The sequence below is a fragment of the Trypanosoma melophagium genome, assembly GCF_022059095.1.
Source record: "Trypanosoma melophagium isolate St. Kilda chromosome Unknown ctg4segment1, whole genome shotgun sequence".
NCBI classification, from domain to species: Eukaryota; Euglenozoa; class Kinetoplastea; order Trypanosomatida; family Trypanosomatidae; genus Trypanosoma; species Trypanosoma melophagium.
In genome coordinates, this window is record NW_027125179.1 from 163437 (window position 1) to 185413 (window position 21977).

A 21977-nucleotide genomic window follows, 5' to 3' on the forward strand; every position below is an offset into this window, starting at 1 on the left:
ATAAAAACAATAAAAACACACACACATACAAACACAAACACAAACAAATAATCGATTTGTATGGAGCTCATAATAAAAATGATGAGCCGCAAGAGCCCTCCTCCCTCCCAAAGAGAAAAAAGGCTTAACATAATAAGCGCCCAAATGAGGGACCCACATAAATATGCCCATACAGACAAAAACAATAAAAATATTTCCGCTAACTATTTCCCTTTTGCATTTTTTTCCCCCTCTCTTTATGTTTCTTCTTCTTTTTCATTTCCTTACTTTTGACACACCATCGTTTATATTGTTTGCTTCTCTGTTGATTAAATAAAAAACAAATGGCGAGAGAGGTGTTATCAAAGAAGTTCCTTCCTAGCTTTACTTATCAATTAGGTACAGGCTACAGAGCTATATCAGTTACAATAGTCCCTCCGTTATTCTTTTTCTTCTCTTTTTCTTTCCTTCCTTCTTACTTTATTTCACAATCAAGACATTTCATTTTCCCTGTCTAATCTTTTTTGGTTTATTTTTTGTCTCATTCATTTTGTTGCGTACGGGTAGTGGGTATCTACTACACCCTCACTCCCGATTTATAGATGAGCTATCAACCGTGAATACACGCGAATTGGTCCCAACAGAATATGATTGTTCGAGTCGTTTCTTATTATTATTATTATTATTATTATTATTATTATTATTATTATTATTATTATTATTATTGACATTACCATCTTCTATTTTTTCTTCATGTCGTAGTGTCTCTGCCCGCAAACACCAACGACCAGTTGGTAAATAAATCTTATGTCGATACAACTGCCATTGGGGATTAGGGCCACTATCCAGTGTAAAGTGCACAGTGTCTGCTGATCGACGGTGTAAATATACCGGTTCTTTCTTTTCTCTATAGTACTCCATCCACGCCTCACGTGTGCTGGGGCTTATCGTAACAAGTGATCCATTTGGCAGGGCTACATTATGTTGAAATCCATCATTCATCGCATCTTCTATAATACACGTGGAACGTTCATCAAGTGAAGTGCCGTTATCATCACGTACATACTCCACTGCGATAATAGAAACAGGCGTAGAGGTTGTAATGTGTTGTCGATTTGGGAGTATAATAGGCGATGGTGCACTATTCTCACAGCGATGTTGTTGTTTACTCTTTGAATAGCGTGATTCCCCATCACGTGTGTAATTCACCTCCTCCACACTGGAGTCCCGAGTGGGTAATGGTGTTGGACTCACTGTAGGAACTCCAGCAACTATGTTTTCTGGGGATTGCGTATTTAATTGTGATGCAATTGTGTGTCTTAGGGATTCTGTAGAGAGTGAGTTTTCTACCATTTGATATAACATGGGTGGATTACGAGCGGTATATAACAGACGTTGTATAATGTGACTATCACGTCGAAGTAATGCTTCCACATTCACTTCATGTAAAACTCCCCCGTCCTTTGCATACACTAATATGAGTGTAGATGGATCTTCAATACCGCATAGTAGTGCTATTTCCATCATGAGAGAGGATTTATTCATAATGGATTTCCCTACAATATCAATTGTGCGAGGATTATTACGTAGATCTATAAAATGTAGATAATTCCCACTTTGTAATGATGCGGTGTCGGAGTCTACAGCATCTCCACGTCGTCGTTTTCCCACGAAATATATAACCACAAATATCAGTACTCCAATCACCACCACAAACAAGAGAGAAACCAATACAATTGCTATAATTGTTGAACCGTCCATAATTAGATTCCTGTGTTTTTCTTTCTTTATTCGGCTCTATTTATCCGTTTGTTTTTCTGTTCTTCTTGGTATTGGTATTTAATATTCTTATTATTTTTATTCTTGTTGTTGTTGGAACTGCTTCACGACTGTGATATGGATTGATGGCAGTAACTGCTCTATGGTACTAACACATACATACACAGATAAAGAGAAGTAAATAAAAAAAGAAAAGATTTATACATCCACTACAGATAGTAATTAGGTGTTAAGCATCAATAAAAGGATATAGAAATTAAATAGAAAAAAATCAATAATAACATTATCTGGGTTTCTTTTTATTTGTCAATTGATCATCACAAAAGAAGGAAAAGCAAATAAAAAAACAAGTATAGACTAACGATACTAATGATCACTATAAAACAGAAGTTAATACCTTTTACACTATTTAATACCTTCTCCCCAAACCCCACTTTTTCTTTTATTCAGTCAGTTCTAAATAATCATCGATAAATCAAATACCACAAGACGACATTCGTACTTGAAACTGGTATTACACACATATATCAGAGAGACAGAGAGACAGAGAAAAAGAGGAAAATATAAAGAAGAAAAGCAACAACAACAACAACAACAACAACAACGGAGGAAAATACACCAAACCTAAAGGTCTGTTTCATCAATCGTATCTTCTCCATCAGAAGTTTTTCCTTCACGAGCGGCATTCCCACTCTTCTTCTTGTTGTTATTCTTATTGTCATTATCCACTCCTTTCTTAACAGGAGGCATCCAATTATCATCATCTTCACTCGCTGAAATAAGAACAGTCTCCTTCACTCTATGCCGTACATTACTGAAATTATTACCATTATTATTTAATAGATTCTCCAAATCTGGGGAATTTTCTGCAGAAGGAATATTCACATCACCTACAAAAGCATTACTTCCTTCTCTTTTATGGAATGATCGTCTTCCATCTACACATGATTGACCCTCCTCTGTATAATGTCTACCACGATTCCGCAGTATGTGAATACAGTTGTAAATGTATTCTATATCCCTCGATACTTCCGTTCGCCGCCTATCGAGTTCCGCATCTCACACACTTATCTCCATTAGTGTTAAACTGCTCTCACAGCAGTTTTACTCCACGTTATGAATCCATTCCGTAGCGCTATCATCACCTTGTGAGGGATAATCCACTTGTATCTCCTCCTTTCCCTCGTTTCTTCTTAATACTTCCTGCTAGAACTGCTGTTGCTGGTGTTATTTGCATACCCATCCGCATCTCGACTTTTTGGAGAATTTTTAACGATACTTTTTTCATTTTGACCCCGTTGTTGTTGTTGAAATATGAGAAAATGCGTGTGGGTCAGGAAGGCGGCATTTACTTCCAGGTGAGGACATCTGTTTGGAAAGACACAACCAATATGAGGTCCCTCTATCTATATATAAACACACATACGCACGTATGGGTACAGTAATAACAAACAAAACAAAACGGTACATTTAAGTTGTAGAAAATAAAAAAGAAAAATAAGGAAAAATGGAATGAGAACAGTAGAGAGTAGAACCGCTCTATTAGCAAACGATGAGGTAAGTCGTGACGAACAAACACCCCAAAAATAAAAACAAACGAAAAATAATACCATACAGAATAAGAGAATATAAATATATAAACATCCTCATACACTCATTTTTGTCCCTAACGAATCAGGCTCAAAAATTCAAACAAGTACAGAGGTAATATATATATATATATATATATATATATATATATATATATATATATATAGGTTAAGAAAGGAAAAAAAAAAACAAACTCATTTATTCTGGTCACACAAGCACAAAGACACACAGAAAAAAAAAAGGAGTAATAAAAAAAATGAAATCAGTACCGTTCGTTCACATTTCAAATTCCATCAGTGCCTTTTTCCCTGCATTTAATATAACGTAGGTACGACTGAAGCTTCGTCTCATCCATAGCCCGAAGTCCGAACGGTTCTTCTTCACCTCGTTGATTGAGAATACTTAAAATTTCCGCCAACAATTGAGTTTTCTCTGCTGAATTATTTCGGTTTGCAGTCATCTTTGACTGTTCCTGCTGCCTACGACGCAACACAGCATCCAACATGGGGTTTTCGTCCACTTGTGCCTGCGTTGGAGTACTACTCGTTGCTTTTTCAGTGATATTCGCACTTGATGATCGTGAAACCCCCACTGTTACTTCTGCCTGCGGTAATGTTGTATTTATATTTCCATTTGTATTTGTTGTTTGTGCTGTTGTGGGTTTAACAGGACGTTGTTCCTGTGGTTTCCCCCGTTGCTGGGCGGCCTTCATGCGACTCTCCACCGCCCGCAAACGTTTCTCCCGCTCCTCCGCCTCATTCAAAATTGACGGTTTCTCCGAATTTGACGATCGTTGTTGGTGTTCGGTGGCCGTCCGCCTCGGGACACACTGCGGGCAGCGGCGGAGGCCGTTGCTTTTAGGGACGCAGTCATCGCAGACGACAACTTGGCAAACATCGCACTGATGTCTCCAGAGAAGTAGACTGAAACTCCGTTTACAATACGGACAGGCAGATCCTACCATTATGTGTTATATAGTGAACACACTTAAAAATGAAAAAAAAAGCAAACTACAACGAAAAACTAAACAACTACAAGAACGAAAGAAAAAAAAAACAAGAAAACAAACACCTTTCCACATGCAAAAAGAAGAAAAAATATATGAACACAAGTGAGCGAATAAAAAAAGAACAGCAGGAAAACAAAAAAAAAAAACCACCTAGTGATAAAGAAAAAGCATAATAAAGAGAAAAATCCCTACTGACAGAGCCTCCAGAGTTTAAATAGATGTACATTACATTCCTATTACGACACATACACAACACTGTGCAAGGCAAAAGCAAGGTTCCATAACATTGGCAGGTCTGAATAAAAAACAAAAAAACGAGAAAACCTAATACTACTCTTCGGATCGTCTTGCAGTCTCAAGAATTGTGGAAAAGGTCGTAAAATCCAATGCAGGAGTTGGTACGCCGGTTACAAGTTTATCAAACATCTCATTCACCTCCTGTTCTGTCAGACATTCTTCCATTTCAGCAGCTGCCTTTTTTAAACTTTCCTTCGTGATAAAACCAGGATAGTTCTTATCTTCCAGTAAATGAAAAGTAAAAATCAATTCCTGCTCATAGGTACGCCTACTTAACGTTTTCAAAACAACGGCAACAAACAAAGTCTCATCCACTGTATCTTGCTCACCACTAGACGCTTGAGCCTTTGAAACATCTAAATTTTTACCATTCCACATACCACCTTCCTCCGATTCTTGTTGTTTCTTTGACATTGCTTCTTCTTTTAGTTCTTCTTGCGCAGATTGAACAAGCACACGCAAATCAACACGAGACATACGTACACCAGTAATAGTATGAATCGCACGAGTTAACTCCTGGAGAGAAATAGTACCAGAACCATCCTCATCGAAGACATGAAATACATCCAGAATATCCTCCTTCAACGCATCAAGAGCTGCCATTAAAAAAAAAAAGTAACTACAAAGCAAAGGACTACTTTAGCAACTAATAAAAAAGAATGCAAAACAAAGAAAAAAAAAGACATATAAACCAAACTAATGAAGGTATTAAAAACATAATCGATGGCCACAGAAAACACTCACACAAAAACAACCAACTAAGAAATACGAAAAACCAGTATACTACAATGAGAGAAAGAAAGTGTTTATGTAAATGGGTCAGAATTGTGTGGGATTCACCTGTGCACGCGTCTGGTGCGACTAGGCACCGCCTCGGCCACGGCACGTCGGTACTGCTCCGCTCGCTCGCTCGCGCTGCCTCCAATAGTAAGCCCTCTTCTGCGTTTGCCGCTCATGGCTGTACGTGTGCTGCGTGGCGCCCGACGTTGTCACCACCGGACGGGGAGTCTCGTGCTGCTGGCACGGCCCGCGTTGGCTGCTGCCGTGGGATCCGCCTTGCGGGGATCGACCGCGACAGCCGGTGGCCCCAGCACCGCGGTGCGGCGCAGGTTTTACTGTAGCGCAGGTTTCCCCACGCGAGGCACTTGCTGCCTCTACACTCTGTGGTGTGCGGGCGAGGGACTTTGGCTCGGGACCCGCGCGGTGGCGGCACCCCGTGGAGCGGCGGAGACATTTCTTGTGGTGCGCGGCTGCGTGTGTTGCCCACAACGGGTTTGCTTGTGCAACGGCTGCGGCGGAGTAACGGCGCGGTGGTGTTGGTGGGGCAGCGTCACACCGCGTGCGGCCAGGGACCCACGTTTTCATCATTCTCGGTCATTGCGTTTATGTGCTGATATACGTGTGCGTCTGTGCGTGTCTGCTGCTGCTGCTGCTACTGTCGGTGGTTGTAACGCCATCCTTCACGTCTTTGTCTTGTCTTTCCCCCGGTGTAGACGAGCGGCTTGCGGAGATGCACTTCGGTCCGCTCGCTATTACAAGGGATGCCGGCCACAGTGGTGGTAGTTGTGCACGGGAGGGAAAGGTGTGTGTGTGTGTGTGGGAGGAAATGGTTTGGTGCGCAGGCAGCGTCAGCGCTACTATCTAACGATTGTTCCAATGGCTCGTCAAGGTGTTCACTCAGTTTTCCCGAGTTACATAAAAAAGATACTTCTCATCACGTGCTGCTGTTTGCGCTCCGTCATCTAGGATCATGTTGTTGAACCGCGTGGGGGATGAAGGCGACCCCCAGCAGCCTGCCACGTTCCTGTGTGCTGTGTACTGGGGGTTGGTGTGGGTAGGAGAAGAGACGAGGCGCATGGCCCGCCGTGTGTTGCATCATCAGTGCCGTAAAATATCATGCATCAGTGTTCAGACTCGTCTTCCAATAATATAACATAGCATATTCATCACAAATGCCAGCAGTGTGTGTGCATGTATACATCAGCCTCTTGCACGTCACCCGACCGCAGAACAACGCGTTCATGCTCGTGCGGCTTGAAATGAGTGCTGTTGATGGTGGTATTGGGAAGAGGGGAGGGGATATACTCAGATGTTCTTTCTCGATATTTTTTTTCATTCGCGTCTCTCTCATTGTGGTTATCGGTGTGTCGCGATGCGAAGTGAATCGACATCATGTTCAGGTCATCCAGCTGTGCCCAAGTCTCTGGCGTAAGGAAATAGAAAGAAAAGGGAGGGAGGGAAAGTGTTTATGTAAATGGGTCAGAATTGTGTGGGATTCACCTGTGCACGCGTCTGGTGCGACTAGGCACCGCCTCGGCCACGGCACGTCGGTACTGCTCCGCTCGCTCGCTCGCGCTGCCTCCAATAGTAAGCCCTCTTCTGCGTTTGCCGCTCATGGCTGTACGTGTGCTGCGTGGCGCCCGACGTTGTCACCACCGGACGGGGAGTCTCGTGCTGCTGGCACGGCCCGCGTTGGCTGCTGCCGTGGGATCCGCCTTGCGGGGATCGACCGCGACAGCCGGTGGCCCCAGCACCGCGGTGCGGCGCAGGTTTTACTGTAGCGCAGGTTTCCCCACGCGAGGCACTTGCTGCCTCTACACTCTGTGGTGTGCGGGCGAGGGACTTTGGCTCGGGACCCGCGCGGTGGCGGCACCCCGTGGAGCGGCGGAGACATTTCTTGTGGTGCGCGGCTGCGTGTGTTGCCCACAACGGGTTTGCTTGTGCAACGGCTGCGGCGGAGTAACGGCGCGGTGGTGTTGGTGGGGCAGCGTCACACCGCGTGCGGCCAGGGACCCACGTTTTCATCATTCTCGGTCATTGCGTTTATGTGCTGATATACGTGTGCGTCTGTGCGTGTCTGCTGCTGCTGCTGCTACTGTCGGTGGTTGTAACGCCATCCTTCACTTCTTTGTCTTGTCTTTTCCCCCGGTGTAGACGAGCGGCTTGCGGAGATGCACTTCGGTCCGCTCGCTATTACAAGGGATGCCGGCCACAGTGGTGGTAGTTGTGCACGGGAGGGAAAGGTGTGTGTGTGTGTGTGTGTGGGAGGAAATGGTTTGGTGCGCAGGCAGCGTCAGCGCTACTATCTAACGATTGTTCCAATGGCTCGTCAAGGTGTTCACTCAGTTTTCCCGAGTTACATAAAAAAGATACTTCTCATCACGTGCTGCTGTTTGCGCTCCGTCATCTAGGATCATGTTGTTGAACCGCGTGGGGGATGAAGGCGACCCCCAGCAGCCTGCCACGTTCCTGTGTGCTGTGTACTGGGGGTTGGTGTGGGTAGGAGAAGAGACGAGGCGCATGGCCCGCCGTGTGTTGCATCATCAGTGCCGTAAAATATCATGCATCAGTGTTCAGACTCGTCTTCCAATAATATAACATAGCATATTCATCACAAATGCCAGCAGTGTGTGTGCATGTATACATCAGCCTCTTGCACGTCACCCGACCGCAGAACAACGCGTTCATGCTCGTGCGGCTTGAAATGAGTGCTGTTGATGGTGGTATTGGGAAGAGGGGAGGGATATACTCAGATGTTCTTTCTCGATATTTTTTTTTCATTCGCGTCTCTCTCATTGTGGTTATCGGTGTGTCGCGATGCGAAGTGAATCGACATCATGTTCAGGTCATCCAGCTGTGCCCAAGTCTCTGGCGTAAGGAAATAGAAAGAAAAGGGAGGGAGGGAAAGTGTTTATGTAAATGGGTCAGAATTGTGTGGGATTCACCTGTGCACGCGTCTGGTGCGACTAGGCACCGCCTCGGCCACGGCACGTCGGTACTGCTCCGCTCGCTCGCTCGCGCTGCCTCCAATAGTAAGCCCTCTTCTGCGTTTGCCGCTCATGGCTGTACGTGTGCTGCGTGGCGCCCGACGTTGTCACCACCGGACGGGGAGTCTCGTGCTGCTGGCACGGCCCGCGTTGGCTGCTGCCGTGGGATCCGCCTTGCGGGGATCGACCGCGACAGCCGGTGGCCCCAGCACCGCGGTGCGGCGCAGGTTTTACTGTAGCGCAGGTTTCCCCACGCGAGGCACTTGCTGCCTCTACACTCTGTGGTGTGCGGGCGAGGGACTTTGGCTCGGGACCCGCGCGGTGGCGGCACCCCGTGGAGCGGCGGAGACATTTCTTGTGGTGCGCGGCTGCGTGTGTTGCCCACAACGGGTTTGCTTGTGCAACGGCTGCGGCGGAGTAACGGCGCGGTGGTGTTGGTGGGGCAGCGTCACACCGCGTGCGGCCAGGGACCCACGTTTTCATCATTCTCGGTCATTGCGTTTATGTGCTGATATACGTGTGCGTCTGTGCGTGTCTGCTGCTGCTGCTGCTACTGTCGGTGGTTGTAACGCCATCCTTCACTTCTTTGTCTTGTCTTTTCCCCCGGTGTAGACGAGCGGCTTGCGGAGATGCACTTCGGTCCGCTCGCTATTACAAGGGATGCCGGCCACAGTGGTGGTAGTTGTGCACGGGAGGGAAAGGTGTGTGTGTGTGTGTGTGTGGGAGGAAATGGTTTGGTGCGCAGGCAGCGTCAGCGCTACTATCTAACGATTGTTCCAATGGCTCGTCAAGGTGTTCACTCAGTTTTCCCGAGTTACATAAAAAAGATACTTCTCATCACGTGCTGCTGTTTGCACTCCGTCATCTAGGATCATGTTGTTGAACCGCGTGGGGGATGAAGGCGACCCCCAGCAGCCTGCCACGTTCCTGTGTGCTGTGTACTGGGGGTTGGTGTGGGTAGGAGAAGAGACGAGGCGCATGGCCCGCCGTGTGTTGCATCATCAGTGCCGTAAAATATCATGCATCAGTGTTCAGACTCGTCTTCCAATAATATAACATAGCATATTCATCACAAATATCTTTAGTATTGTTGTAATATTACTTGGAAAGAAGTAGGGGTGAAGAGATGGAATAATTGTTCGAAAATTTGTCAAAATGTCTTTTAATTTATTTTTAAATTTTATATCATTGTAATAAATTATAAATAATTTCGGATCTTTTCAATACCCTCCCAAGCATATCTTTGTTTTTCCCATTGTTAATATATATATTTGTATATTCGCTCCTATTGTTTGCTGTAGAAATGATGATCTTATGTAGAGGTTGAAAGTGAGGTAGGAATATAAAAGCAAACGTTATCTCTAATTTGTTTACCTAGAGCATCTCAGTGAGTGTTTTGACAACCATTGCGTCGTGATGAAGACGTGATGCTTTCTTCTTCATTAAACCATGACGTTCACCTGGATAGAGGATAATATGGTACGGCTTTCCTTCTTCTATCATCGCATTAATAACATCGCATGTGTTGAAGAAGTGTACATTTTCATCCAACAATCCATGGGCAATAAAAACACGATTTAAGTCATCGGGGAATCCTGATACAAAGTTTGCAATTCTGCTGGTTATATAAGCCTTATTTGGTGTCTTATTTCTTTTGTTTTCTTTCACATTACTAGCATCTCCCTCCGCCGTTTCTTCCGTCGTGTAGAGTTCACCCATATAACGTTCTGTATATCCCGTATCGTAGAGTCTCCAATCTCCCACAGGAGCACCGGCGAAACCTATCTTAAACACATCCGCGGCCTGTGACATGGCCAGCAGTGTGGCATAACCGCCATAGGACCAGCCAAACACAGCCACTCTGGCCGGATCCACCGTGAACCCACCAGGAAGATCTTTTGATGTGGAGAGAAATCGTGCAAAATCCACATAATCGGTGGTTTCAAAGTTCCCCATGTTATGTTTGCAGATACTGAGATCACGCAGTCCATTGGCGTTACTCATTTGTCCATCTGCTACCAAGACAGATATGCCCATCTTTGCTAGGAGTTGAAAAATGGCTTTGCAGGTGCCATCATAGTCGTTTTCATGGACAAGTTGGACATGTGGACCACCGTAGACGTAAATAGCCAACGGAGCAGGTTTGCCTGGAACAATATTAGGGGAAACAAACAATCGACCACTGAGAGGAACGCCACGTCTATTAACAGTGGTAAGAATTGTTGGAATGACCAAATCATCAAGTTTAATACTACTCGTTATCTTTTCTTTTTTTCCCGCCATATCCACATCATGCCATTTGGTATCAATAAAACGTCGTGTGTTGGTATTATTTAATACGGTTTGATACAATTCCGGTGGTTGTGCTGCTGTTCCTGCCACATAACAAAGTATATCATTCTTTACAGTAAAACTGTAGACATGTTCATTAGGAGGTGAAAGTCGTGTTAACCGATCTACTGTTGCCGCATTTTCACTGATCTGTAGTGGTACACTGAATAATACACTTCCAAGTCTATTACCGGCGTTTGCAATAAATATAACTCTATCATACAACACCCGTACGCTCTCTGGTTTTATATTCCATTCCCCTTGCGTTAAAGGACGCCATGCATTTTTGTCACCACCACTTTTTCTTACAAAGAGATGATAATGTGCTGTGGGAGTTTCACTGGCATGACAGATAGTAATATCATATTCATTTCCAAATAGAATTGGTGAACCTGGCTTAACTTCTACCCACGCCCACGGTATACATTGTTCCCACTCCACAGTAAACAACTGCGGTTTCTCGGTTGTGGATGTGGTTCCCTTCTTGTTAAGATGAGATGCTTCTTTTCCTTCATATGTATTGCTATTACCATTAGCATTATCATCATTATTATTGTGATCAGAGAAGTAATGCGCTATTTCATTTACTTCAATCACTGGGAGAGATTCAATAGGGCATGATAAAACGCAATACTGCTCCTGTGTGCGACTTAGTAGAGAAAAGTAAATAGTGTTCTTATTTTTAAAACCAAATTGTGGAATATACTCTGCCCATGGTGCTACCGCAGTAATAGCATCTTGTGGTACAACTCGAAAACATTTTCTTTTTAATTCATACACAACAATAACACTGCGGGCATTTGGATCGCCAACACGGCAGTATGGCATTTCCTCTATAGAAGAATTATCCGTCCCATCAAGGAGTGAAACCACACGTAGCATAGAAGTATCCGTATAGGTGAATAATATATAGTGATCTGTGGAATAGTGTCCTGTATATCGAGAGAATTCCTCCTGCATAATATAATCTGCCGTACCACATTCATGCGATTTATCACCAAATCTAGTTATACTCTCCACATCTACATTAAGAGGTGGTAGTGCTGGATCCTCTTGTTGTTCCTTAATAGTGGCCCTATACAAGTTACTATCATATACGAAAGCAATAACATTAAGCATATTTGTACGTGTATGTTCTCCGCCTTCTCCTTTTTCTGAAGGGAGTGAATCCTGAACATGCTCCATATGTTGAATGCATAGAAAAGGTTTACCTTCTGCAGAAAATAATCGTTTTCGTGTTTCCTCAGAGATATAATCAAATATCTTTAATGGTGCCTGTTTAGTGGATGGATAATACAAAAACATATTTGTTCCACTCGTAAAGAATACAGCTTTATCGTATGGACGCACACGGTAACTACTAATACCCGTTACCCGCCTTCGTAGTCGTTCACGTAATAATTCCTCCTCCTTTGATGTTGGAGGACAATCTTCCTGAGACTTTTCTTTTTCTTTCTCTTGTACAATAACACGTGTGGGAACTGCATTACTGTCTTCTAGGGAAACTGTGTAGAGTTCTTGACTCATACCTTGTAGCCAATAGATTTGTTGATGGACTATACAGAGTTGTTGTGGCTTGCCTGGTCCAGTGCTGGTGGTATCGAAGGATCTTAAGGCCTCCACATATGTTTTAAGAGGAAGTTTAGACATCTTTTCTCTCTTTCTTCTTCCTTTGATTGGTTTAATATATATATATATATATATATAACGGTAGGACTGACTTCTTTTTTTTATTGTTCTCTTCTTAAACAATAAAGAAAAAAACCAAACCAAACAAAATCAATGCGCGGAGTTAAGATGAAAAAGGAAAAGAAATAGCTCTAATACCCTACATTATATATATATATATATATATATATATATATATATATATATATATATATATATATATATATATATTAATACCACTCTCTGCCTGTGCACACTGTATGAATGTAGGGAGACATATTCACAATGATGTCCAACACACACATTATAGAGATATGTGTGTTTATAGATAGATAGATATATAGTTTGAAAGATTACACGTCCACACGTATTGTACTAGAAGATATAAACAGAATTCAAGTCAATTGCAAGAAACAACGTCGTTACAAACAATATTGTCGATATACCCGATATACCCTCTCCCTCTCCCTCTCCAGCCCAATCCACATGATAATAAACGAAATTAGACAGGGAAATATGAAAGGTAGTAACAATAATAACGAAGATAACAATGAAAGTAATACCAAACAATAAGAAAAAAAAAACAAAAGAAAAATGAAACGAAATATAAAAATAAAACAGTAAAACTGAAATAGGAATAAAAAAGCAATAACTGGAGGCATCACCGGATGTTACCAATAGAAATATATAATTCGATTTGTATTTATCTTTATGACACCTTCACTATACAGAGATGCGCTTTATACAGAAAATGAATTGGATTGACCATATATATATATATATATATATATATACTCGCTTGTGTACACCTTTACATGAAATGCATACAACAAAATAATAATAATAATAATAATAATAATAATAATAATAATAATAATAATAATAATAATAATAATAATAATAATAATAAGAGAGCAACGAGGAAGAAAAACTATATATATATATATATATATATATATATATATATATATATAACCAAAAAACAAAAACAAAAACAAAAACACCACCAAAGAACGTTTCACAGAAGGTAGATATAATTATCTGTCCCTTCCCGTGCGAGGAACTCCCGCTCAATCAATTGTGCCACACAACTCTTCATCATTGGCCCAGTAACCGCAAAGTGCATCGCCAACTGCTCTGCGGCACAACTGAAGAGATTCAAATGTGAGAGACGACGTTTACTTTTCATAATCCGCACGATGCAGGCCTCCAGTTTCTTCATTCGCTCCACATCCACCATTCCACTTAGTGCCTTATCAGGGGATTTGCCCGCACTATTGTGATCCTGGGCGTGTGGTGCCCAATGATGAACGGCATCTGCCGCATCAATCACAATTTTTCTTTTCTTGCAAGCCGCAAAGTTCGATGGTAGATTATACGTGTAGAATCCTTTTCCCTTCACACTGGTTGAATGGTTCTTATTATTATTATTATCATTACTATTATTATTATTATTATTATTATTATTATTATTATTATTATTATTATTATTATTATTATTATTATTATTATTATTATTATTATTATTATTATTATTATTATTATTATTATTAGGTTCTCCCGTCTCCTCACTGTGGAAAATCCTTCTACGCACGATGCCATGCCGCACCAATCCACTTAGTAAAACCCCCACAAGTGGCTTCGGCACCTTCACGGGTAATGTATCATACAACACATCAAACGTAATTCCACTCTGTGATGATGATGATGTCTGTATTTGTGTTAATCGCTCCAATGCCTGCAGTAATAACAATCCAACGGGCGGTAGTGTGATCTGCACAGTGTTGTTGTTATTAAAACCATTATTACTATCCACCTCACGTTCCTCCACAGATGAGGGGTGACAGATAATAGTGAGAGTACCAGCGCCCAAGGACCACGAGAGAAGTCGCCGTCGCACACTATTATTAATATTAATATTAATATTAATATTAATATTAATATTATTATTATTATTATTCATAGTATGATGCAGTGTGTTTGCATCCATAATAGTATTCTGATTAGAATTAGTATTGTGGTAATGTAGATGATAAGGATCTGTGTTTCCATCATTATTACTATTATTATTATCATTATTATCAAGATAACAACTCTTATTCACGACCCCATTATAAGAAGTTTCAAATACTTCCATTGCCTTTAACATACCCACATCAAACCACCCCTCTGCATGAAAGTGAGATTGCATTTCTGCAAGTTTTATCATAACAGGCGTATATTTTTTCCATCGAGCACTACAGAGAACTCGCACATTTTCCATTAATCCATGATCTCTCATTACTAAAGCCGCATGTGTGATGGCTCTATCACAATAAACATCCACCGTACTTCCCCGTACATCACGCAGTAATGCAAATAGATCAGACGCCAACGAATTCCCCAATCGCACCGATAAACGTGAAATAACTTCCGTGTCCACCTCCAATTCACTTACATGTCGCATCTTCATAAGTCGTGGGGCGAGTAAACCGGCATAACAGTCAATAAAGAGATCCTTGGAGTGAAGCAGAGAAACCAGTTCCAGTATCGTATCAACAATCTCAAGATGAGCGGCATCCACTGCGGTATCTCGCACCACCTGCGTATATAATGCACTCGCTAATGTGAGAATTACGGATGTTTCACGGCGAAGAAAGAACGTTTGTATGCCTTTTCGCACTGCTCGTAGTGTGGTGGAAATGCCTCCACACCCGCCAGTCGCAATAGGATCTAACATTTGATTTGTCATTTTAAGTAGAAACACACAACATTGATAGACATCACGTGGGAGAGAACGTGGGGTTTCACTTACGCCCTGTTCTTTAATAAGAAGATCCTCCAAGTGTCGTTGTACGGCGGCAGCGAAGTGTAATTCAAACGTCTCCAGTAAACGCGGTTCTGGGCCGATAAAAAAGATAAGTGTTGCTAGTCCAGGATATGGTGGTACTGGACTCGTATTATTATTATTATTATTACTATTATTATTATTATTATTATTATTATTATTATTATTATCATTATTATCCTGGGAGAAACTCTTATGATCTCGTAATGGCCGTTGACGCTCCTCTGCACATGTACGCAGCCACATGGGCATTGCCCAAACATCCACAAACTTCATAAGAATATCGCCTTGACTAAATCCAATAGAAAATGCACGTGTGGCCTCCGTCGCCCGTTCGCGTCCAAGTTGCGAGACTTTATCAGGCGAGTGTTTTGTCCCACCAAAGAAGAGAAGTACGGCACTACGTAGTCGTAAGAAGGCATTCATACAGTGATGTAATGCCACTGTAACATCCTCCAGTGTAGGTGTATTCTCTTCACTCTTATTATTATTACTATTATTGTTATCGTTATTAGTGTGGATTGGAGTTTGAACAAGGAGAGGTCCTAATATCGCCTGTGCCAATTCAAATCCCTGTTGTTGGCATAGTTGCACAATTCGCTCCGTAACGGCGTTTGTAATATTATAAGCACGACAATCATCCAACATGGTAAAGACTCGAAAGATGAGAGAAGTATCACACTTCCAAACACGTTGTAAGCGATTAGAAAAGGAAGATATTTCCATGTCTTCTGGAATAGGTCGTGATAATCCGATATCTTCATTCTCTTTATTGCCATTATTATTATTATTATTATTATTATAATCATGATCATAACAGTTGGTTACCAGGTACTGTTCGGCCGCATGACACAAAACTCTTTCAATGGTAGTGTTATTATGTTGGAGTGTTAAAAATACAGAACTACGCAGAATACGCCAGGCTATTTCATTCATTTCAACATCCACACGAAGAAATACAATCTTTAACAACCACCGCATGCGAATATAATGCAAGGAAAAACTGACTAATGTATGAAGCCCAATGATACCTTCCTCATCCTCCATTTTGACTCTTCCATTATTATTATTATCACTAATATTTTTACTATTTTCATTATCATCATCCTGTTCGCTATCTATCTTACTTCCAGAGATGGATGTTTTCATAATTCCATCATTACAAGACTTTTCCATCTCTGCTACACCAAACTTCCCCACAGACTCTAACCATGATTTACAATTTGCCTCAAGTGCCTCTTCCCAAACACTTTCAAGTGTATCGGTCGACCACGATAGTTGTGGTGGATTTAATTCTCCTATTTCTTGCAATGGATGTATACAAAGTCGGTTACTACTGCATATACACAGTTGCTCTAACCAAGCACGAATAGATGAAGCGAGGAGATGCTGCAAAACCACAGAATTTGACCAGAATCCCACTTTGCCGTAGATAGAAATCATACTATACACTTCCGCGTAAAGCATCGATATATTTCCAATATCTCCTGCTTCTGTAAAAGCAATTTTCTTCTTCTTTTCACGTTTCTCTCTTGTAACTTTTTTTCCTTCATCTCTTCTTTTTTCATCATTTTTATTATTATCATCATTACCTTCATCTTCTGTGAATGCCGTAGAATTGTTATTTGTATCTTCTCTCGATCCCAATAGTAAAAAGGAACTAAATCCCTCATCCCTACTTTCATGTTTGCCGTCGCAGATGCCGTTAGTGGGATTAACTGAAAAAGAGTGTAGTGCATGGGAATTATTGGCAAAGTAAATGAGAGCATCATTAATTATATTCCACTTCCGCAGCCAATGGATCAGTACTCTAGCGTCTTTTTCCATTCTTTCTTTTTTTTTTCTATCCCTCTACACTAAGTAGTGCATATCAAAGGTAAGATAACAAAAAAAAAAGATAACAAAATAAAAAAAAGAAGGAAGAAAGAAAATCACAGTTGAGGTTTACAAAAGAAAAAGAAAAATATATCCCCACCCAATACGAAAAAAAAAAGAAAAACAATGCACACACCCGCACAGATACAGACACATATTTTCCAAAAGTCCCACGAATAAACATCTATTTCTCTATTCTCTCATATGGGACCAAACATGAGAGAGAGAAAAAAAAAAAAAGAAAAAAGAGAGGTAGATAGATAGGCTATAATTCTCTTTCCTTCTCACACAATCCACAAACTTTCAGAAAAACACAACAACAACAACAAAAAAGAGACTTACAGGTTAATACCAGTAGCCGCATTCGATTGCGATTGACCATATTGTTGCTTTGTAAACTTCCCTACAAGACCGTGATAAATCAATCCACATGCCGTTCCATCAAACGTCCTCTCCTTCCACCGCTGCACATGCTTCACCTCCTCATCCACACCGTAGCCGTACTCCTGACTCGTGCATTTATACATTGGATTGACCGCACGGGTGGTGGGCAGAAATCGCACGGCGGGCAACTGCACCGCGGCGGTGTGTTCCATAATGAGATCCCGCAAATACGATGGCAGGACTTCCACATCCACGCGGGCGGAAATAATTCCCGGCACCCCGGCGTATTGCCCCTCCGCATACTCCCACACAAAGTCTAACCACCGCTGCAGTGCAATTTGCGGGGGAACCTCTACAATTCGCATGCCAGCCAACTCGGCGGGGTATGCAAAGAATCCACGCAACTCCGGCGGCAAATCCCCGCGGGAAAAGACCGGCAACACCACATCGCGAATGACTCGTAATACATACGCCTCATTGCCCGCATCGGGATCTGGCCAGACAAGTGACATGTGTTGGGTCGCGTAAATACCAGTTGGGAAGCCGTTAATCGAAATAACGGGACGAATGAATGTGGGCTGCAGGAGTTCGCCAATACGCCAGACACCGGCAATAACATCCGTTAGGAACTTTTCTTTATCGGCAATGCGTTCCTCTTCGGCCTCCATCGCCATGCGCTGATGAAAACGCATAAATACATCCAGTGTTACTCCGCCAAGCTCCTTTGCACATGAGCCAAATTGATAAATAAGCATTTCATGTGCGGCGGATGGGGCCATGGCACCTTCCTTTACACGTGGATGCTTAGAGACATCGTACACACGGCAGATATCCTCAAGTGGAACCAAACCATCGCCTTTACGGTCTAATGTGCGAAACGCATGTTCGGCGAGACTTGACTGCTCTGGGGTCAACATAACGCAATAGTACCTTAAATAAATTCCAAAATTTTCCTTCACTTCTCTTCTCTCTCTCTCTTTTTTTTTTATTTGTCAAGATTCTCTTTTTTTCAAGTAACCCACTCACTCACGTATTCTCCCCCTCTATTTCTTTTTTCTAAATAACTCTCCTCCTCCTCCTCCTCCACTTCCTTCTACAAGTTACCAGTAGTTTCAGACCTTTATTCTTCTTGTTATTTGCTATTGTGGACTCTATTGGGTTCTGTGAGGTTTGTCTGTTCTCTTCAGCGTTTTCACGATACTCGGGCCCTCCTTGTCGTTTTGATTCCCTGATATCGTAAAAGGTATATGCGTATAGGACAGAGTATGACTATGGAACAAACAAGAAGAAGAAAAAAAAAAACAACAACAACAAGAAAGTAAAAAAAGGGAGTTTTGTGTAATAAAGCAATGACAGGTAATATATATATATATATATATATATATATATATATATATATATATTTGTCAAGTATTTCTATTTTTCCCCTCACACCCACTCCTTGTCTTACCACATTTCGTAGCAGATATAATCATTGTTTTTTTATTTTTTGTTTTGCTTCTTTTGCGCCAATCTTATTTGTACAGGGCGTGGTATGGTGTGGGAAAATAAAAAACAAACAAACATATTCGCACAGAAGTGAACATTGGAACAAACACGCAGACATATACACACATATATATATATATATATATATATATATGTATATATATATATATTGTAATATATATGTATGGGTACAGAAGCTAATAAAAACAGAAAAGAGTTTTCTTCAACAATTTTCACATAAATCAGAAGAAATTTAGTTACTAATTCATTCAGTGCAGAAAAAATGGTAAAAAGACAATGGGAGTTCATCTCCGTTATTGTCCCTTTTGTGCATGTAAAAAATTTAATTTCTTCTTCTTTTTTTTCGGTTCATTTTCCGGTAATATTTAAAAAAAAATATATTTTTTCTTGTTTTTTCCTTTAATTTTATTATTTTTTTTCATTATTTTTTCTTCTTTTCAATCCTTTCGTTTTCCTTTGCTTTCTACACCCACTCCCCCAAAGCAAGTAGTTACTGGAACGCACTCAAAGTAGAAGAAGAAAAAAAAAGCAAAGAAAATAAAAGAAGAAGAATGAAAAATAAGAAAAAAAAACCAAAGGGCAAGCAGACTCTCTCTCTCTCTCTGTATATATTTTTTTTCTCTATTTCTCTCTTCCCTTCTCTATTAATTTTCCTCCCTCTTTGTTCTCTCTTACCTTTTCGTATTTTCCCATCACCCATCACCCCTCATACATATATATATTTAGTTCTTCTTCGGCGGCTTCTCCCCTGGGAGTGGCTTCCGTGCCTTCACAAAAAAGGAGGGTGTAAATATGCCCAACTCCCCACCCCGCACAAGATTCACCGCCGCCTCTTCAAGAATCTCCGTCGCTTTGTAAGTTCCCTTCGGCGCCACACCGCAGAACTCCAACACGCGGCACATTTTATTCGTCACCCAGCGGCCCAACGGTGTGGATTTCAGTCCCGTTAATGACATGTAATTTCCCTGCAAGGGTTGATACCACGCCTTGTTCTTCAGGGCGCCTGTTTCAAAGCGCTCGACCATGTCGAAACTTTCCTCCACAATAAATCCAGACGCCTCCATCGCTTTTATGACTTGATGTGTACTTTCCAAATCGGGAAGACTGTCGCCGAGTTCAATGCAGTGGCGAATACGGCGGTGTTCCTCATTGCTGGGATCATACTTGTCGGTGGTACACCACTCATACAGTACAAAGTAACTGCCGGGTTTAATCACACGGAAGACTTCACTGTAGCACTTCACCTTATCGGTGGCATGACATGTTGCCTCAATGGCATAGGCCCCATCATACTCATTATCGCCAAAGCACATATCACAGAAATCCGTCTTGGTGTAGTTAATCTTACTGTTCATTCCCAGCCGTGTGTCATGCCGACGGGCCCGCGAGATTTGATACTCGTTATTATTCACCCCCATCACATTACAGCCGGAGAGGCGGACGATATTACGAGCCGGGCCGCCGACACCACAGCCGAGATCCAGCACCGTGTCGGTTGGTTTAAATTGGGCTTGATAGGCGAGGAAGAACTCATGGCGGGCGAGAGACTCGTAAAACGTCTCGCCGGTGTAGGCAGGGGCAAAGTGAAAGTTCTGTCCCCAGCCGTACTCGTAGAAGTCTGTGACGAGGTCGTAGTATTCATTCACCATCGTGGTGGTCTCCTCCTTGCGGCCGTGCACAGAGGCGTCTTTGCCTTCGTAGCGTTGACGGAAGCGATCGGCAGTGGCGCTGATGTCGCTGTTGACTTCATTCGACTTGCGGCTGCGCATAATGTTAAGTGGTAGTGTATCACGAGCACCGGAGGCCATGGCTGAAATGTGTGTTTGTTTGTGTTTTTTTGTTTGTAGAGAGTATTTAAGTGGGAAATCTTTATATAATATAAATATAGGTAATATATATATATATAAAGAGAGAGAGAAAAAAAAAAAAGAAAGAAAATGTGATATCAACAAGGGAAAGAGAGAGGAAAGGAGAGGAGAGGATAAAGGGAGTGTAAATGTAGAACCAATGAGTTTTTTTCTTTTTTTCTTTATTTCTTTAAAAAACCAAAAGTAATACACGGAAAGAACAAAGCCCATCAATACTCATGGATGCTATCTCAACAAGACTGTAATAAGTAGCCGAAAGGAAACTCTATATATGCATATCATACTTATAAAACACAGACAAAGGCGAAAAAAAATAATGTAAATATTCTCGTACATACAATATACATATATAGTTATGATTTTCACGTATCTATAAACATTAAACAGATGCGAAACTACATATTCATTGATTGATTGAGAATGAAAATAATAATAATAATAATAATAATAATAATAATAATAATAATAATAATAATAATAATAATAATAATAATAATAATAATAATAATTGGCACCACGTTGTTAATAGATCATACACAAGATTCGAAAAATCTCCCTATTCGCATCCATCATTACAGACGTGGTTCAAAGGCATATAATTCGATAGCATTAAAAGTCAAAGAACGAGAAAAAAAGAAAGAAGGAGAGATAAATTCAATAAAGCCCATCTGAAATCAAACGAAAAATATAAAAAAAAAGAACTGAACATCTTTATGTTGTTATAATCCAAATAGCGGATTTAAAACAATAACAATATCAAAAAAAAAAAAAAACCATACAATACAATTCAAAAAAGAAAAACCAAAAGTTTACCTCCCCATATCACAATTATCAGTGATTTCAAGAAAACCCCTTTTCCCTTCTTCTTAAGGGATAGGGCCAATCACATTTATGTACACAACTCTCTCTATGATTAAGTAGAATTGAATATGAAGTAATATAAAATAAAATAAACGAAAAATAAAATAAAAAAATGTTTTTCTTTTTAATTTAATTTAACTCCACTCCCCATATATATATATGGATTAGTGGACTAATAGTTTCTTTTCGTCTTCTGCTTTTTTCTTCGTTTCTCCAAACACTCATTACTCCTT

At 41.3% G+C, this 21977-nt stretch overlaps 11 protein-coding genes across 11 annotated transcripts; all 11 read right to left on the reverse strand.

Annotated features, from left to right (window-relative positions):
* Nucleotides 1–564: 564 nt before the first annotated feature.
* Nucleotides 565–1740, reverse strand: LSM04_006088 (uncharacterized protein; the record flags this gene model as incomplete). The annotated part of the gene is made up of 1 exon (XM_067338930.1): nt 565–1740. One exon carries the CDS (start codon nt 1738–1740, stop codon nt 565–567), a length of 1176 nt encoding a protein of 391 aa, XP_067187919.1.
* Nucleotides 1741–2382: 642 nt separating this feature from the next.
* On the reverse strand, nt 2383–3046 carry LSM04_005586 (uncharacterized protein; the record flags this gene model as incomplete). Its single annotated transcript, XM_067338931.1, has 2 exons — nt 2383–2779; nt 2904–3046. The coding sequence occupies 2 exons, from the start codon at nt 3044–3046 to the stop codon at nt 2383–2385; spliced, it is 540 nt and encodes a 179-aa protein (XP_067187902.1).
* Nucleotides 3047–3631: 585 nt separating this feature from the next.
* On the reverse strand, nt 3632–4312 carry LSM04_009413 (uncharacterized protein; the record flags this gene model as incomplete). Its single annotated transcript, XM_067338932.1, has 1 exon — nt 3632–4312. The coding sequence occupies one exon, from the start codon at nt 4310–4312 to the stop codon at nt 3632–3634; it is 681 nt and encodes a 226-aa protein (XP_067188073.1).
* Nucleotides 4313–4687: 375 nt separating this feature from the next.
* Nucleotides 4688–5257, reverse strand: LSM04_004837 (EF-hand domain; the record flags this gene model as incomplete). The annotated part of the gene is made up of 1 exon (XM_067338933.1): nt 4688–5257. One exon carries the CDS (start codon nt 5255–5257, stop codon nt 4688–4690), a length of 570 nt encoding a protein of 189 aa, XP_067187872.1.
* Nucleotides 5258–5515: 258 nt separating this feature from the next.
* LSM04_006957 (uncharacterized protein) lies at nt 5516–6022 on the reverse strand (the record flags this gene model as incomplete). Its single annotated transcript, XM_067338934.1, has 1 exon — nt 5516–6022. One exon carries the CDS (start codon nt 6020–6022, stop codon nt 5516–5518), a length of 507 nt encoding a protein of 168 aa, XP_067187956.1.
* A 933-nt stretch (nt 6023–6955) lies between these two features.
* LSM04_005854 (uncharacterized protein) lies at nt 6956–7462 on the reverse strand (the record flags this gene model as incomplete). Its single annotated transcript, XM_067338935.1, has 1 exon — nt 6956–7462. One exon carries the CDS (start codon nt 7460–7462, stop codon nt 6956–6958), a length of 507 nt encoding a protein of 168 aa, XP_067187911.1.
* A 938-nt stretch (nt 7463–8400) lies between these two features.
* Nucleotides 8401–8907, reverse strand: LSM04_007541 (uncharacterized protein; the record flags this gene model as incomplete). The annotated part of the gene is made up of 1 exon (XM_067338936.1): nt 8401–8907. One exon carries the CDS (start codon nt 8905–8907, stop codon nt 8401–8403), a length of 507 nt encoding a protein of 168 aa, XP_067187987.1.
* Nucleotides 8908–9795: 888 nt separating this feature from the next.
* LSM04_008792 (Peptidase S9) lies at nt 9796–12402 on the reverse strand (the record flags this gene model as incomplete). Its single annotated transcript, XM_067338937.1, has 1 exon — nt 9796–12402. One exon carries the CDS (start codon nt 12400–12402, stop codon nt 9796–9798), a length of 2607 nt encoding a protein of 868 aa, XP_067188053.1.
* Nucleotides 12403–13438: 1036 nt separating this feature from the next.
* Nucleotides 13439–17074, reverse strand: LSM04_003000 (Cullin protein; the record flags this gene model as incomplete). Its single annotated transcript, XM_067338939.1, has 1 exon — nt 13439–17074. One exon carries the CDS (start codon nt 17072–17074, stop codon nt 13439–13441), a length of 3636 nt encoding a protein of 1211 aa, XP_067187805.1.
* A 386-nt stretch (nt 17075–17460) lies between these two features.
* On the reverse strand, nt 17461–18423 carry LSM04_008200 (uncharacterized protein; the record flags this gene model as incomplete). Its single annotated transcript, XM_067338940.1, has 1 exon — nt 17461–18423. One exon carries the CDS (start codon nt 18421–18423, stop codon nt 17461–17463), a length of 963 nt encoding a protein of 320 aa, XP_067188022.1.
* A 1314-nt stretch (nt 18424–19737) lies between these two features.
* Nucleotides 19738–20823, reverse strand: LSM04_007639 (Methyltransferase type 11; the record flags this gene model as incomplete). Its single annotated transcript, XM_067338941.1, has 1 exon — nt 19738–20823. The coding sequence occupies one exon, from the start codon at nt 20821–20823 to the stop codon at nt 19738–19740; it is 1086 nt and encodes a 361-aa protein (XP_067187993.1).
* Nucleotides 20824–21977: the final 1154 nt, after the last annotated feature.